The sequence below is a fragment of the Tachysurus fulvidraco genome, chromosome 13, assembly GCF_022655615.1.
Source record: "Tachysurus fulvidraco isolate hzauxx_2018 chromosome 13, HZAU_PFXX_2.0, whole genome shotgun sequence".
In the NCBI taxonomy this organism is placed as follows: domain Eukaryota; kingdom Metazoa; phylum Chordata; class Actinopteri; order Siluriformes; family Bagridae; genus Tachysurus; species Tachysurus fulvidraco.
In genome coordinates this window covers 24,808,546-24,825,384 of record NC_062530.1, presented here as the reverse complement: position 1 = coordinate 24,825,384, position 16,839 = coordinate 24,808,546, and the positions used below count along the sequence as shown (strand labels likewise).

The following is a 16,839-nucleotide window of genomic DNA, read 5'->3' as shown; positions in this document are numbered from 1 at the left end:
TCAGAAATTGTTTGTGCCAATTAGATAATTGTACTAGACCTATGATTACAAACATGCATATTGCTGAACACAGGATATATTCTAGGACAGAAATAAAACACAATTCAAATTTTTGCATGATTAGTTTAATCAGGTCCCAATCATATCTATGTTAGATTTTTTAAATTAAGTATATTACACAATTTCTAAATATGATTTAGTTAATTATGTATTCAAGTTAAACATTCTTCAAGAAAATCACAATGAATATAGGTGCACAGTTTCTTTCTCATAGTGATTTAGATGCCGGTTTCCCCATCATATTTTTCTTTGTGTTCAGTTCAGGTTTAAACAGAATAATATAACATTTAGGTGTAAATATACAAAATAGTAAAGCAAAACTGGAGGCCAGAATAGCAAATATCTCCACAGCTACAGTGAATTTTCCAGGTGAACTCACATAAGCTGGAATAAATGTGAACCAAACTGCACAGAATATCAGTATGCTGAATGTGATGAATTTAGCTTCATTAAAATTATCAGGCAGCTTCCTAGCTAGAAAAGCTAAAACAAAGCACAACAAAGCAAGAACTCCTATATACCCCAACACAGCCCAGAAACCTATAGCTGAGCCCAAACTACATTCTAATATAATCTTTTCCTTGTAGTAGTTCATGTTTTTATAGGGGAAAGGAGGAGAAACAGTTAGCCAAATTACACAGATAAGAACCTGAATGAGAGTGAAGGCAAGTACACTGAGTCTCTGCTGTGGAGGCCCAAACCATTTCATGACATTACTTCCTGGAAGTGTGGCCCTGAAGGCCATTAACACCACTACAGTTTTCCCCAGAACACAGGAGATACAGAGGACAAAAGTGATTCCAAACGCTGTGTGACGCAGCATACAGGACCACTTAGAGGGCCTTCCAATGAAAGTAAGTGAACAGAGAAAGCACAGAGTCAGAGAGAAGAGCAGCAGGAAGCTCAGCTCAGAGTTGTTGGCTTTAACAATGGGAGTGTCTTTTTCTATAAGAAATAAAATAGCTACTAACACAGATAATGTAGCTCCAAGCAAGGAAAAAAATACCAGTATTATCCCCATATCCTCTGTAAATGAAAGAAACTCTACAACCTTTAAAACACATTTATCTTTGAGAGCATTAGACCAAAATTCTTCTGGACACTGCTCACAGTTATTTGAATCTGCAAAATAATTATGGTTATCATCATTAGGAAGGAAAATATATTTTATCTGAAGGATTTATTTATTAATATTATTATAGAAGAACTGTATCTTAAATAATAAAAGTAGTATACAGAATGTACAATTGACAAATATTCTTTGTAACTTGGTTATGCTGAAATTACCTGTCTGGTTACTGATCTCTCCTTCTGCACATGGTACACAGTCATAGCAGCAGACGGGCCTTCCTTTCTGTGCTGCTTTCCTGGTTCCTGGAGGACAGCTCTCACTGCACACAGACCTTGGCTTCTAAAATACAATATATCTTGGCTACAACCTTGAAATAATAAGGTTTTATCTGTTTATGCAATAATTAATCATGTAGAATCAATGGGAGATAGAACAAAAAATGAAGGAGATCTATTTCTTTCTTTCTTTATTTATTTCAGTTAACATTGTATTTTATTAAAATACTGTTTTCACCTCTGTTTTCTCTCCAGCCCAGGCTATATCTTCAATATTTAGTACAAATTGCTGTCCAGCTGGCAGAGAGGAATCATAATAGCCCACAACCTTAAACACCACTTCTCCATTGAGCCCTCGTTGCCAGTTCAACACTTCATACTTTCCAGGCATTGCCCCAGTACTGTCGAACAAAATATGGTCTCCAATTTTAGTGGTAAAATTTAACTTTCTTAGAGACTCAACAACCTTCAGTTTGAAAAGAAAGCAAGTATTAATTCCAGGGTAATGTCAGTCATTGATATTGCCTGCCTTGCTTTTCATCTTTGTGTTACCTGCCATGATTGTATTGTTTCGTTTTTCTCACAGCTCTTTTCTGTGCATCTCAACAGGCTGTGCAGAGAATGTGCCACAGCATAAACTGCATTGTAGACATTATTTGTAAATCTCAGTTCTGATAAATCTTTACTATAATTTTTAAATTGAATCATCTCTTCATATTTGCTGCAGTAGCTTTCAGTCTGAGAAAACTTTCCATCTTTATCCAAGCAAGGGAAATCTTTTTGCCAAAATCCATTGAGAGCATAGTCAGCAAAGCCAGCAATTTTCAGCTTTCCCATATCAAATCCAATAGCTCCACCAAGTACAGTGACACTTGCTGGTGTTTCTAGGCCATCAGCAAAAATCCATGACATACCAACGATTTGGTAGCCCGTGAGATTATTTAAATTGAGCTGTTCTACTAGAATGGTTATATCAAAGGTGGCGAGAAATACAATGATTACTTTGGCTGTGCCTTTCTTAATAATATCAGCAATTTTTTTCATTTTAGAAGGAACTGACCGGTCAAACTTCTCAGAATACTCAACACATATTCCCTCCTCTTTGGCTGCTTTCATAAAAATAGCAATTCCACTGTTTCCATAATCATTATCACTGTTCACAGCTCCCACCCAAGTCCAACCAAAGTGCTTGACCAAATATGCCAGAGCTCTACCAAAGTAGTAGTTACTACGTATGGTCCTGAAGAAAGATGGGTACTCTTTTATGTCACTTAGACATTCACATGTAGCAGCATGGCTTACCTGAAGCAAGAAAGACAGGTAAAAATAATTAATGCCTGTTTGTTTTTCTGTGCATCCTACACCAAAAAGTCTCCACCAAGAGATAATTATGCACAAGACAGATAGACAAAACAAAAGAACACAAAATCAATTGTTATAAAGTAAAATCTTATAATGTATGATATGATGTATATGATGTATGATTGAGTTAATCCTGGAAACACTGCACATAATGCAAACACCATGTTACACCATTCACACACTGAAGTAACCACAGCATACAAGGGTAAAACATGCAAAAATCTACACAGGGGTTAACTCAATAACCCAAGCACCACTTTGCTTATGAGCCATATACGCTGTTCAAAATGGAATATATATATATATATATATATATATATATATATATATATATATATATATATATATATATATATATATATATATATCAAAGAGCCTCAGATTGATATATTGATATTTAACAAATAGAACAAAATAAATGTATCTTGACTTTAAATTTCTTTGTTAAAGTCTATAAAACCCATTGTTATTAAACAATAATTAAAACCATTAATCCTTACCACTGGGATCTGAAATGGTCCTGTAGTTTTTGTGAGTGCTACAGTAGGAGTAGACTCTGACTCTCCTATGATGGCTTGTACTACTGCTTGCCCAGAACAGGCACCATCTGCTGTCATGTCCTGACCGTTCATTAAAGCCATGGCTGCTTTCATAGATAACGAACCTGAGCGACAGCTGTCATAAATCCTGTAACCAACTGTGATATTTGGGAGCAAGCTGTTGCTTCTGTTGATTTCTTCAATGGCAAAAATCATAGCCTGAGTATGGCGTAATTCACGTAGGTCAAAGCTACAAATGAAATGAAAAGTAAAATTATAAAATTCAGAAATGCAATTTATTTTTTAAAGAACAAAATTCTAGATTTCCGATAATCACAATCATGTTAAAGTGTCCAACAAACAAACCTATTGCAGATTAAAGGTTGAGGTTCTTCAGTGTATGTCAATGACTGTATCTCTGTACCACGATGTATTGTAAATATTGCTCCAATGATCACATCTCCATCTTTAGATAGCAGAGGAATAGATGAGTTTTCCAGAATATGGCAATACTCTCCCTGTGCCAGGGTAAGAGAAAAGAGTAGTACAAGGAATAACATCACAAGGGTTTACACAGCTTTTGCTGCATTACTCTCAAAAGGATATCCTCATCATATATTTATTGGCATGCTCTGGGACTGCTGGGTATGACAATTTGGGTTGGACAAATCAGAGCGGTGGTGAGATTTGTGATGTCATTCAGGGATATTATGCTGCCTTCAACTCTCAGTTGAATTGAATTGAATTATTTCTGTGGTTAATTAATTAATTAAATAAGACCACAAAAAATATTTTCAGTCACTATTGTTGGTTTGTATATGCTGGGGCTGCACAAGCTGTGAAACAGTGTGGACAATCAGTGTGTTCATTTAATCATTTGGGTGATCACTAACCTTTAGGTTTCCTGTCATATTGCTCCTAAGTAGAAGCCTATAAGTTTTAGAAATTTGCTTTCAGAAATTTTTATCACTTCTAGAGATTTTATCACTTCTATACACATTTTAATATACTAAAACTAGGTATGTATTTATATCTTGTTGGAGACAAAGTTTCCTTACAAGGATAACGTAACATCCAACACAGACATATCCTTTCAAGACTACTGGAACTGAGTTTTCAGCATTAAATGTAATGTAATATAAACTATATTAAATATTAATATATATACTTTAATATTCTTATTCTTGCCTAATATAGTTAGATATTAAGACAAAAACTAATATAGAATTAGATTTATGAATTACATGTCCAGAAACTGTATCCTAAATAATAAAACAAGTATACATAACATACAATCAACTTTGGTTGAAACATGATCATGCTAAAATTACCTGTCTGGTTACTGATCTCTCCTTCTGCACATGGTATGCAGTCATAGCAGCAGACAGGCCATCAATTCTCTGCAGCTTTCGAGGTTCTTGAAGAACATCTCTCACTGCACACAGACCTTGGCTTCTATTATGAACAAAATATTACAGCTACAACTTGTAAATTGAAAGGTTTTATCCAGCAGTTCTATGCAGCTGTTGAGCTAACACTTTTTGTTTACTAATGATTCATAATATGCAGCTGTATGTATCTGTAATTTTTACTTTCATGCAGTGTATTGTTGCAGAAATCTTCATGCCAAGATCAATTGAGAGCATAGTTAGCTAAACCAGACCATCAAAACCAATGGATCCAGACAATATTCTGTATCATGTTGTGACTAGATTCACATCAGAAATCCATACCTCAACACCAATCATCTGGTATCCAGTGACAGTTTAAAATTAAATGATCTATTAAAATGTTCATAACTATGTACTGTAGACAAGAAAAAAGAATAGCCAAATTGCTTGACCAAATATGCCAGAGCTCTTCCCTAGAAGTCGTCACTCAATATGGTCCTGATGAAAGATGGGTACTGTATTTTATTATTTATAGTTTTTATTTTCTCCAGCAAGAAGGTATTATCTATTATTATGTCCTACATATATTATGTGTATAAATGTATTTGCCTACCAGCTCACTCAGAGACATGTACGAGGTCAGGCAGATCAAACCAAGATCGACACTGCTTTCAGACACTCTGTGTGCTGCATATTATATTGGTATTTTGTTCCCAAGAAGGATATGTGGCTGCATCCAATTTTGTACCTGCAAAATTAACTGTGAGTGCCTTTAATGCCTCATTTTCAGGCTGGCAAGCGGTCTTGGACAGGGGTCTTGGGAACCTTCCCAGGGTCTTTGGGATGGATTTTTTTTTTTTCATTTGGCACATAAATTGCCTGGAAAAGAGGGCCATGTTTCTAGCATTGAAACACTTTCTCCCACACTTCAGGGACTACCATGTGTTAGTGTACACAGACAGTACTGCTGTATTTTTATATATCAATTATCAGGGAGTTCTGGGTTTGCACTCTCTGTTCAGGTTGAAGGATCAGAATTTGTTCTGGGCAGAGACCAGCTTACTCTCGCTTAGAGCAATTTTCATCCAGGGGGCATGTAATTCTGGATGCAGACTTTTGACTTACTGGTGTTGAGGCCTGAGGAGTGGCATCTCCACCTGCAGGTGGTGGATTACATTTGTCAGAAGAGTCGACCCACTGTCCGCTATGGTTTACATGGTACAGACATGGCTTAGGCTCTATCTGCACCTTACCCCCATTAACTCTGCTCTGTCGAGTGTGCACGATCGAGTACAACTTGACTAGCTTCTCATTGACCCACTCAAATTTTGTTTGCTGACACAAAAGAGATATCTGTCCGGAAAGATCTCCTCTCTGAGGTGCAGGGGGCATTCCTACACCTTCAACCTAAGATGTGGAAGCCCTGGGTATAGCCCTGAGGGGGAGCAGTTCCTAGAGGCAGGCCTCTCATCTCAGGTAGTAGAGACTCTGTTCAATGGTAGTGATCCCTAGTGTAGAATAGTGTACACTGTGAAGTAGAGGCTTTTTCACCTCTGGTGTGATTGGTACCATCAGGACCCAGTTCAGTGCCCAGTTGCTACAATGCTGCAGATTCTGCAATCTTGAATTTCTCATGGGCCTGTCCCCCTCTACATTAAAAATCTATGTTGTTGCCATTGCTGCCAACAACAAACCTTCCCTCAAGGCCTCCTTGAGTAGGCACCCTCTGGTCTCTCATTTTTTTGCACAGTGCCAGGTGGCTGAGAACATCCTCTAGAGTGTGGATCCTGGGATCTAAGCTGCTGAGAAGTTTCTGACCATAAAGATGGCTCTGCTCTTAGCTCTTATATCTGCAGTCTATATTAGTCAACTCCACTTGCTTAGAATTTGTCCCTGGCATGTCCAAGGCTATCCGACACAACAGGGAGGGATGTTCCCAAGGTCCACAGGATGGCCAATCGTCCAGTCATCTTCCAGGCCTTTTGTCCTGTGCCCCATGAGTTGACAGAACAGGAGAGGCTGCACTTTCTGTGCCCATTAAGGACTTTGAGAACTCTGAGAAGCTGCTTCAAGCCAATAAATTGATGTATGTTCACACAGAGCTTCAGATGCAACTTTCTCAATAAAGCTGATTCATATAGGATCAGCCATGACGCAGCCTCTTGTTCCCTTCTCAGGGAAACGTGTTACATGTGTTACCTGGTGTAGATAGTTCATGTCCATCTTTTAACAATTCTGGGATTTTCTGGGTTTTCAAGGAAATGACAATATATTTTCTTTGCCTGGTAAAAACAAAGGATTAGTGCAAGGAATAACATCACAAAGTGTGCTCACAGACCAAAAAAAAAAAAAAAAATTACAGCCATTATTGTTGTTGTGTACATGCTGAGCCTGCATGTGCTCTTAAACTGAGTGTCAAATCTGTTTGCATTGTCATTTTTTTTGCATGTGTTAACTCACCCATAGAGGAATAGATATTGCTCCTAGACCTCTTTGTCAAGGATTGCTTAAGTAATTAGGCAATATCAGATAAATATGTATATATGAACAAAGGTGTAAACTTACGTGTAATGTAAACTATTTAACAATATAGATATAGAGCAAAATGTTATAAAGGTTGAATTTCCATGGTTACTCGAAGAATGGTGAATTACAAATATGTTCTGATGGCTAATGTCTAAGGTAGTGTATTACAGGGTAGTGTGATGGGCTGTTATGTGGAGAGTAAACACTGCGTGTTGTGTAATATGAAAGCTTATGAAATTGCTAAACAGTGTATGTCTGCTGTGCCCTTTTGTAATTTCCCTGCTTCTGCTCAAGGGCGATTATTTGCTGCCACACTCATGGGCTGACAGCTGTTTTTCTGCCATCCCAAATTGAACCTCGTGTTACTTTGCTATCTACATCATGATGTGTGTTAAAATGTTGCTGTCCATTCAGCACCCAGGTGGCAGTTAATTCAGGAGCATGTTTTGGCTGTGTGATGTGTGAGTCCCTCCTTAGCTTTGAGCCTAATGCTGCTTGATGCATGGGCCACAGGGAATATCTACACAATAGACCATTTCATTGGTAGACCTCTGCTCAGTGTTGCAAAAGTAAAGAGAGGTCCTGCAATGAGAGCAACCATTCGGTTACCCAGATATTCTCGTCCTTAGCCCTGACCATCCACTGCAGTGGAGCATGGTTGAGGAAATGTGTAAAGTGTCAGCCCAGATAGTAATGTTGATAGCCCACTTTATTGCAAGCACTTCTGTTTCAAGAAGTGAATCCCTTTTTTAGTGGGGTTTAGTTTTTCTGTCAAGTACAGACTGAGTGTTCCTCAACCTCCAAGGTTGTGGCAGGATGGTGTTCAGTCCCCTTTGTCCAGCTGACTTGTGTGGCTTGGCCATTGGAAAAAAGAATTTTATTGTCATATTTACACAGTAAAACTCTTTCTTTGCATATCCAAATTTCTGAGGTCCCCTGGAGCAGAGTGGGTTGAAGGATTTGGTCTTGGCTTGAACTCTAACATTCCAATCAACAACCCAGAGTCTTAAACACTTGAGCTACTCCCTCATCAGTTGAACATTTTAGAGCTCTGTTTGCCCGTTTGGGGGAGTGGAGGATGGCTATGTCCAGGTATGACACTGCAAACTGTCCACTGGGTCCAGGATAAAGTCTAAAGCCATTGCAGAACCCTAGACTGCTGCAGTTTTGAGTGGAAAGCGGTGGAAAATAAATTTCAGCAAACTGGTCAAAAAGCTTCATCAGCTCAGGATTGCTGGACAGGCCAAGGTTACTGATCTCTCAGATCCTAGGAAGCCTGCTGTTCTCCTCAACGGGGATAGTGGTGGCATTAGGTGAGGTTAGAGTGTCTGGCTCAGTCAGCGGTAAATTTGGGAGTTATGTGGGAATGGCATGGCTTATGTCATGCTTGCTTGCCATCTCCAGGGTGGCCATTGCATACTTGAGGGACTCCAGCTTCTCTCTAGGGGTGTTGGGAGCTCATATCTCAATGGACTTCCTTAGCCATATCCTGTTCAGGCTGAAGCCACCTTTTAACACTATGTGGCAAGGTGTCCATCTGAGTTTGTCAACGTGTTGGGAACCTGGCCACAATGCACTAGGATCTCTCTTTTGAGCACTCTGTAGCCTCTACTGGCAAGAATAAAAAATTAGGAGCCTATAAATTGGTCCTACCCAGACTGGAATAAGGCCGAATATCCTGACTCCTGTAGGAGTTTTTCTGTAGGGTCAGTCTTCACAAATCCTCCAGACACAAAACTACCTCAGCCACCATTCCATGTGTTCTACCTCCAATATCTGAGTCAGACTAAATAAGCATATTGGCTAAATTGCATGAGAATTTTTGACTAGTCTTTAGCTTCTGGTGTTAAATACCAGTCTACGGTGCCCACCTAAATGACTGTACTGATAGAGACCATAGAGGATGTATTTTTACTTGATTACTTGATTTTTACTTGATTTTTTTGCATGATTACTATTTACTTCTCCCATTCATCACCTAGTACAACCATGTTTTGTTCAAATTATTTGTGCCAATTAGATAATTGTACTTGACCTATGATTACAAAGATGCATATTGCTGAAAACAGAATATATTCTATGACAGAAATAAAACACATTTCAAATTTTTGCATGATTAGTTTAATCAGGTCCCAAGCATATATATATTAGATTTTTTAAATTAAGTATATTAGACATTGTCTAAATATTATTTAGTTAATTATGTATTCAAGTTCAAAATTATTCAGCAAAATGACAAGGAATATTACTGAACAGTTTGTTTCTCATAGTGATTTAGATGCTGGTTTCCCCATCATATTTTTCTTTGTGTTCAGTTCAGGTTTAAACAGAATAATATAACATTTAGGTGTAAATATACAGAATAGTAGACCAAAACTGGAGGCCAAAATAGCAAATATCTCCACAGCTACAGTGAATTTTCCAGGTGAACTCACATAAGCTGGAATAAATGTGAACCAGACTGCACAGAATATCAGTATGCTGAATGTAATGAATTTAGCTTCATTAAAATTATCAGGCAGCTTCCTAGCTAGAAAAGCTAAAACAAAGCACAAGAAAGCAAGAACTCCTATATACCCCAACACAGCCCAGAAACCTATAGCTGAGCCCAAACTACATTCTAATATAATCTTTTCCTTGTAGTAGTTCATGTTTTTGTATGGGAAAGGAGGAGAAACTGTTAACCAAAGTACACAGATAAGAACCTGTATGAGAGTGAAGGTGAGTACACTGAGTCTCTGCTGTAGAGGCCCAAACCATTTCATGACATTACTGCCTGGAAGTGTAGCCCTGAAGGCCATTAACACCACTACTGTTTTCCCTAGAACACAGGAGATACAGAGGACGAAGGTGATCCCAAACGCTGTGTGACGCAGCATACAGGACCATTCAGAGGGCTGGCCAATGAAAGTAAGTGAACAGAGGAAGCACAGAGTCAGAGAGAACAGCAGAAGGAAGCTCAGCTCAGAGTTGTTGGCTTTAACAATGGGAGTGTCTTTTTCTATAAGAAATAAAATAGCTACTAACACAGTTAATGTAGCTCCAAGCAAGGAAAAAAATACCAGTATTATCCCCATATCCTCTGTAAATGAAAGAAACTCTACAACCTTTAAAACACATTTATCTTTGAGAGCATTAGACCAAAATTCTTCTGGACACTGCTCACAGTTATTTGAATCTGCAAAATAATTATGGTTATTATCATTAGGAAGGAAAATATATTTTATCTGAAGGATTTATTTATTAATAGCATTATAGAGGAACTGTATCTTAAATAATAAAAGAAGAATACAAAATGTACAATTGACAAATATTTTTTGAAACTTGGTCAGGCTGAAATTACCTGTCTGGTTACTGATCTCTCCTTCTGCACATGGTATACAGTCATAGCAGCAGACAGGCCTTCCTTTCTGTGCTGCTTTCCTAGTTCCTGGAGGACAGCTCTCACTGCACACAGACCTCGGCTTCTAAAATACAATATAATTTGGCTACAACCTTTTTTACCTGTTCATGCCATCATTTCATGTTTAATAATATAATATCCACAGCTATACAGCTTTATACTTTTTATGTGAAGCACTATTGATGTTTCATGTAGAATCAGTGGGATATAGAACAAAAAACAAAGAACTTACAGTTAAGATTATATTTTATAAAAATACTGAATTCACCTCTCTTTTTCCTCCTCCCCAAACTATATCTTCATGATTTAGTACAAATTGTTGTCCAGCTGGCAGAGAGGCATCATGATAGCCCACAACCTTAAACACCACTTCTCCATTGAGCCCTCGTTGCCAGTTCAACACATCATACTTTCCAGGCATTGGCCCAGTGCTGTCGAACAAAATATGGTCTCCTATTTTAGTGGTAAAATTTAACTTCTTTAGAGACTCAACAACCTTCAGATTTGAAAAGAAAACAAGTATTAATTCCAGGGTAATGTCATTCATTGATATTGCCTGCATTGCTTCTCTTCTTTGTGTTACCTGCCATGATTGTATTGTTTTGTTTTTCTCACAGCTCTTTTCTGTGCATCTCAACAGGCTGTGCAGAGAATGTGCCACAGCATAAACTGCATTGTAGACATTATTTGTATATCTCAGTTCTGATAAATCTTTACTATAGTTTTTAAATTTTATCATCTCTTCATATTTGCTGCAGTAGCTTTCATTCTGAGAAACCTTTCCATCTTGATCCAAGCAAGGGAAATCTTTTTGCCAAAATCCATTGAAAACATAGTCAGCAAAGCCAGGAATTTTCAGTTTTCCCACATCAAAAGCAATAGATCCACCAAGTACAGTAAAACTTGCTGGTGTTGCTAGGCCACCAGCAAAAATCCATGTAACACCCATGATTTGGTAGCCAGTGAGATTATATACAATAAGCTGTTCTATTAGAATATTCATATCAAAGGAGGCGAGAAATAAAATGATTACTTTGGCTGTGCCTTTCTTAATAATATCAGCAGTTTTTTTCATTTTAGATGGAACTGACCAGTCAAACTTCTCAGAGTACTCAACACATATTCCCTCCTCTTTGGCTGCTTCAAGGAAAATAGCAATTCCACTGTTTCCATAATCATTATCACTGTTCAAAGCTCCTACCCAAGTCCAGCCAAGGTGCTTGACCAAATATGCCAGAGCTCTACTCTGGTAGTAGTCACTATGAATGGTCCTGAAGAAAGATGGGTACTCTTTTCTGTTGCTCAGACATTCACATTTGGAAGCATGGCTTATCTGAAGAAAGAAAGACAGTTAAAAATAATTCAGGCATGTTTGCATTTTTGTGCCTCTTACAAAACAAAAGATATGTACAAGCCTGTTCTGACAGATAAACAGAAGAACACAAAAACAAGTTTTATAAAATAAAAGCTTTATGATGTACAATATTTCCTCTTGTATATTTAGGCAAATACTGATGATAGGTTGAATAGCATTTATTGATTGAGCATTTCCTGTGGGTACTAAGTTAATCCTGGAAACATTGTGCATAACACAAAGACCATGTGACACCATGCACACACTGCTTAACACAAATGGACAATGTAAATATTTAATTTGCATTTTTATAGACAGGTGCTGGAAATGGGGAACCCTTACACACATGGTAACCCAAGCAGAGGATTGAACCCGGTTCCGACTGCACCACTTTTATGCGATGTGCATATACTGTATGATTACATGATTATTAAAATGTACCTACTTATGAAAAATGAGTTTTAATTCTGATTCAAAGAGCCTCAGATCTGTGAATTGATATTTAGCAAATAGAATAAAAATAAATATATAATGACTTGAAATTTCTTTGTTAATAAAGATCATCTCAAATTCATATTTATGTCTAAAAAAATTCATTATTTTAAAACAATAAATTACTTTCTCCTTACCACTGGGATCTGAAACGGTCCTGTAGATTTTGTGAGTGCTATAGTAGGAGTAGATTCTGACTCTCCTATGATAGCTTGTACTACTGCTTGTCCAGAACAGGCACCGTCTGCTGTCATGTCCTGGCCATTCATCAAAGCCATGGCTGCTTTCATAGATAACAAACCTGAGCGACAGCTGTCATAAATCCTGTAACCAACTGTGATATTTGGGAGCAAGCTGTTGCTTCTGTTGATTTCTTCGATGGCAAAAATCATAGCCTGAGTATGGCGTAATTCACGTAGGTCAAAGCTACAAATATACATACATGAAAATCACATCAAATTTCAAATATTTTTTTCATAAAATGAAAAGAAAAATTATAAAATTCAGAAATGCAAATCATTTTAAAGCATAAAATTACTGATTCCCCATAACCTTAATCATGTTAAATTGTCCACTATAACAAACCTATTGCAGATTAAAGGTTGAGGTTTTTCAGTGTATGTCAATGACTGCATCTGTGTTTCACGATGTATTGTAAATATAGCTCCAATTATCACATCTCCATGTTTAGACAGCAAAGGATTTGATGGGTTTTCCAGAATATGGCAATATTCTCCCTTTGCTAGGCTAAAAGAAAAGAGTAGTACAATGAATAACATCACAAAGTGTTTCCACCGCTTTTGCTGCATTACTCTCAAAAGGATATCTTCATGATATATTTATTGACATGCTCCGGGTCTTCTGGGTATGACAATTTGGGTTGGACAAATCAGAGAGGTGGTAAGATTTGTGATGTCATTCAGGGACATTATGCTGTCTGCACCTCTCAGTGATTTCTGTTGTAATTAATTCAATAAAGAAAAAAAATATTTTCAGCCACTATTGTTGGTTTGTATAATTTGGGCCCACATGACCTGTCAAACAGTGTGGACAATCTATCTGTTCATTCAATCATTTGTGTGATCTCTAACCTTTAGGTGAATTTCTGTCATATTGCACCTAAGTAGAAGCCAATAAGTATACGCTTTCAGATACATCAGATTTTAGCACTTCTATACACATTTCTATACTAAAACAGGTGTTTTTTAAATATCTTATATTGAGTTTCCTTACAAGGATAGTGTATCCTCCAACATGGATATATCCTTTCCAGACTACTGGAGCAAGCCCTCAACTGAGATTTGCTTCTTTGCATTTTATATTGCATGCATTTAAACTTTGGTATGAAAAATTGACAGTTTGTAACTATTCATGTGAGTTCTGAACCATCTTTATTGAAAGTTTTGTTCTTCAGTGAATTTTTTTATATCTGGTATTTTGTCCCTGCCCTCTTCTTTGAGCACTTTTAAATATTGTCTTGGATTTGACATTTTGATCTCTGTGTTTTGTGGTAAGAACTGTTGTGACCCTGTCAGTAATCCTCATGCATACTGTATGCATCTTTATTATGGTTGGGGTGCACTTATAATAGTAACTTGTTTTTTTGTTGTCAGAAAGTATTGTTGAGTTTCCCATTTTGTTGAGTTTCCCATTTCCCATTGTACAACCTAGTACAATGGGTGTGGGCTTTCCACAACCATTGTACTAGGTTGTCCAAAGCCGTTGCAGAACCTCAGGCTGCAGAAAAGGGGTGGATGAAAATATGTCAGCAAACTGGTCAAACAGCTCCATCATCTCAAGATCACTGGACAGGCCAAGGTCACTGAGCTCCCAGATTCAAGGAAGTCTGCCATTCACCTTGATTGAGATGGTGGTTGCATTGGGTTAGGTCAAATTATGGGGGGCACAGCCAGTTTAATAGGGCTTGACAGCTTATTGTGGGCCTAGAGGGTCTGGTTCATGCTTCCTTTCCATCTCAAGGGTGGCCATTGCATACTGGAGGAACTCCAGCTTCTCACTGGGGGTGCTGGAACCTCATATCTCTATGGACTTCAGGTCATTTAGTGACAGAGGGCTCATAAAGTGGTCCATTACCAGTTCCTTAACAACTTCCTTGGCCATATGCTGTTCAGGCTGAAGCCACCTTTTAGGGGAGGTGTCCATCTGAGTCTGTCAGGGTGTTGGGAAACTGGCCAAAATGCACCAGGTTCGCTCTCTATATCACAACATAGTTCACGTTCAAGTTTCTTTATTTGTCATTTTCGCTACATGTTGAGACATGCAGTGGAAAGAGATGTTGTGTCTCACAGGTCAAACAGTGCAACATCCATACAGACATTAAACAATTAAACAAGACATTTATAATTTAAATACACAAAAGAATATACACTCAAGCAGTAAATATAGGTATGAAGACTACAATGCTTCCTTGATATTGTACACATGCAACAGGAGGCATTCAAGGTCAGCCATTTTTAATGTGCCAGTGTCAGTGTGCTAATACTGGGGAGAGTGTGACTGGTGGCAGTCAGTAGGGTCACGTCACAGGAGGCCTGTGTATATTCAGGGGGTGGCAGTGGAGCTTTGAGTTCAGGGCTCTGACAGCTTGGGGGAAGAAACTGTTCCGCAGTCTAGTGGAGCAGGTTCTGATGCTCCTGCACCTTCTTCCTGAGGGTAGAAGCTGAAAGATGCTGTAGGAGGGATGGGTGGGATCCCTGCCATGCTTTTGGCCCTGCTGAGGCATTGCTTCATGAAGATGTCCTCGATCGAGGGGAGAGGGGTGGCGATGATCTTTGTGGCTGCATTCACTATCCTCTGAAGGGTCTTGCGATCAGCTGCACTGCAGTTCCCATGCCATACAGTGATGCAGTTGGTAGCCTCTTCTGGCAAGAACACAAATTAGGAGTCTATGAATTGTTCCTACCCAGAGTGGAAGGATCGAGTATGCAGGCCCAGTTCTCCTTGTAAGATTCGTCTCAGAAACCGACTCACAAAAGGCCTGCAGGTAGGTCTTGATATTTTACATGCTGTTAAGTTTCATGAAGAGGCACTAGGCATGATGAACAGGCAGTCAAGTAGAGGAATGGCAGTGATTGTGGGGGCTGTGTCAGGATCTAGCCCAGACTTTTTTCCATGTGCCTTTTGTTTACGTTTTGTGTTCATATGTCTGCCCCACCCTTGTCTATTCTTTCCCCATCTCAGCACACCTGTCCCTTATGTGTCCCTTATGTAAAAGTCCGGGCTAGGTCCTGACAGTAACAACCCCCCACCTAACAACAAACTAATTAATATGGGAGCATTTTTTTATTAGTCTTTCTGCCCTTTTAACCCCTGGATTTGGACTTTTGTTTCATTTTTATTCTTTTTTGGTGGACATCGCTTTGCATTTGTTCTGGTGTGAGATGCTGCTCTGCTTCCTGTTTCCCGTGGAGGACAGCGTCTCACTTCTTGGCTGCGGAGGGTGTCACCAACCTAATTTTGCTTTATTTTTATTTTTTGGTGTCCTGCGACATCGCCCCACACCTGTTCTGGTGGGGGACGTCACTTCACTTCGTGTTTTTCCGTGGAGGACGCCGTCTCACTTCATGTCCATAGGGGTGTTGCAGGCCCATATGTTTGCCATATTTTGTTTTATTATTTTCTTATGCTATGTGGTGGAGAATTTTCACTCCCTCCCTTTCTCCCTTTCTGGGTTTCTGGACATGGGTCTGGCCGTGGCTTGTCCTGAGTGGTCGCTTGGCTGGGGACAACACTCGGCACTTCTGCTTGGCTGGGGATTAGACTCTGCACTTCTGTTCAGCTGGGGACGTCAATTGGCACTTCTGCTGGGCTGGTTTTGAATGTCTCTCGACGCATCTGTTTCGCTGTGGACATTGCTCGGCACCTCTTTTGTTTTGCTTTTTGTTTTGTCAGTGTTTGGTTTTGTTTGTTTTAATAATAAACATTGTTTCTTTTACTATCCTGCATATGGGTCTGTTTTAACCCCAGTACTCTGACAGTCTGTCCATTTTTGATCCAAATCATGAAGGATGCATGTTAATGCCATGTATGAATTGGACACAGTCAGGTCTGTTAGTTATTCAGGCTTTTCATGTAATGTGACCCCTTCTGCAAACCCAGATGTGATTTCTCTGATTCCTTTCTTTTGTGGACTTTCCTCAATCTGTATGGTCAATTCTCACAGAACCTCCAAACACAAAACCACCTCAGCCACCATTCCATGTGCTCTGCCACCTATATCTGAATCAGACTCCATCAGATCACTAGTTGGCAGATGGAGACTATAGAAGATGCATTTGAAAAGTAAATGATTACTTACCATTCATCACCTATTACAACCATTTTGTTTGGGAATTTTATTCTCAG

At 38.7% G+C, this 16,839-nt stretch overlaps 2 protein-coding genes across 2 annotated transcripts; both read right to left on the bottom strand.

Moving 5' to 3' along the window:
• Positions 1-268: 268 nt before the first annotated feature.
• Positions 269-6,091, bottom strand: LOC113652527 (extracellular calcium-sensing receptor-like). Its single transcript, XM_027161640.2, has 7 exons — positions 5,825-6,091; positions 3,675-3,826; positions 3,270-3,558; positions 1,960-2,709; positions 1,646-1,873; positions 1,348-1,471; positions 269-1,182 (listed from the first exon to the last, which is right to left on the bottom strand). Exons 1-7 carry the CDS (start codon positions 6,089-6,091, stop codon positions 269-271), a joined length of 2,724 nt encoding a protein of 907 aa, XP_027017441.2.
• A 3,398-nt stretch (positions 6,092-9,489) lies between these two features.
• LOC113652525 (extracellular calcium-sensing receptor-like) lies at positions 9,490-16,799 on the bottom strand. Its single transcript, XM_027161639.2, has 8 exons — positions 16,793-16,799; positions 15,077-15,356; positions 13,060-13,221; positions 12,612-12,900; positions 11,212-11,961; positions 10,897-11,124; positions 10,569-10,689; positions 9,490-10,403 (listed from the first exon to the last, which is right to left on the bottom strand). Exons 1-8 carry the CDS (start codon positions 16,797-16,799, stop codon positions 9,490-9,492), a joined length of 2,751 nt encoding a protein of 916 aa, XP_027017440.2.
• Positions 16,800-16,839: the final 40 nt, after the last annotated feature.

Bases quoted from the DNA above. Each gene is read 5' to 3' on its own strand.
- LOC113652527 (XM_027161640.2), bottom strand. From the start codon at position 6,091: ATGCCCCCTGCACCTCAGAGAGGAGATCTTTCCGGACAGATATCTCTT. The intron at 3,827-5,824 runs GTAAGTCAAAAG...ACCCTGGCACAG, and splicing joins CTCCTCAGGCCTCAACACCA to GGAGAGTATTGCCATATTCT. The intron at 1,472-1,645 runs GTGAAAACAGTA...ATTGTATTTTAG, and splicing joins GGGCTGGAGAGAAAACAGAG to AAGCCAAGGTCTGTGTGCAG.
- LOC113652525 (XM_027161639.2), bottom strand. The intron at 12,901-13,059 runs GTTTGTTATAGT...GTATATTTGTAG, and splicing joins CAACCTTTAATCTGCAATAG to CTTTGACCTACGTGAATTAC. The intron at 11,125-11,211 runs GTAACACAAAGA...TCAAATCTGAAG, and splicing joins AAACAATACAATCATGGCAG to GTTGTTGAGTCTCTAAAGAA.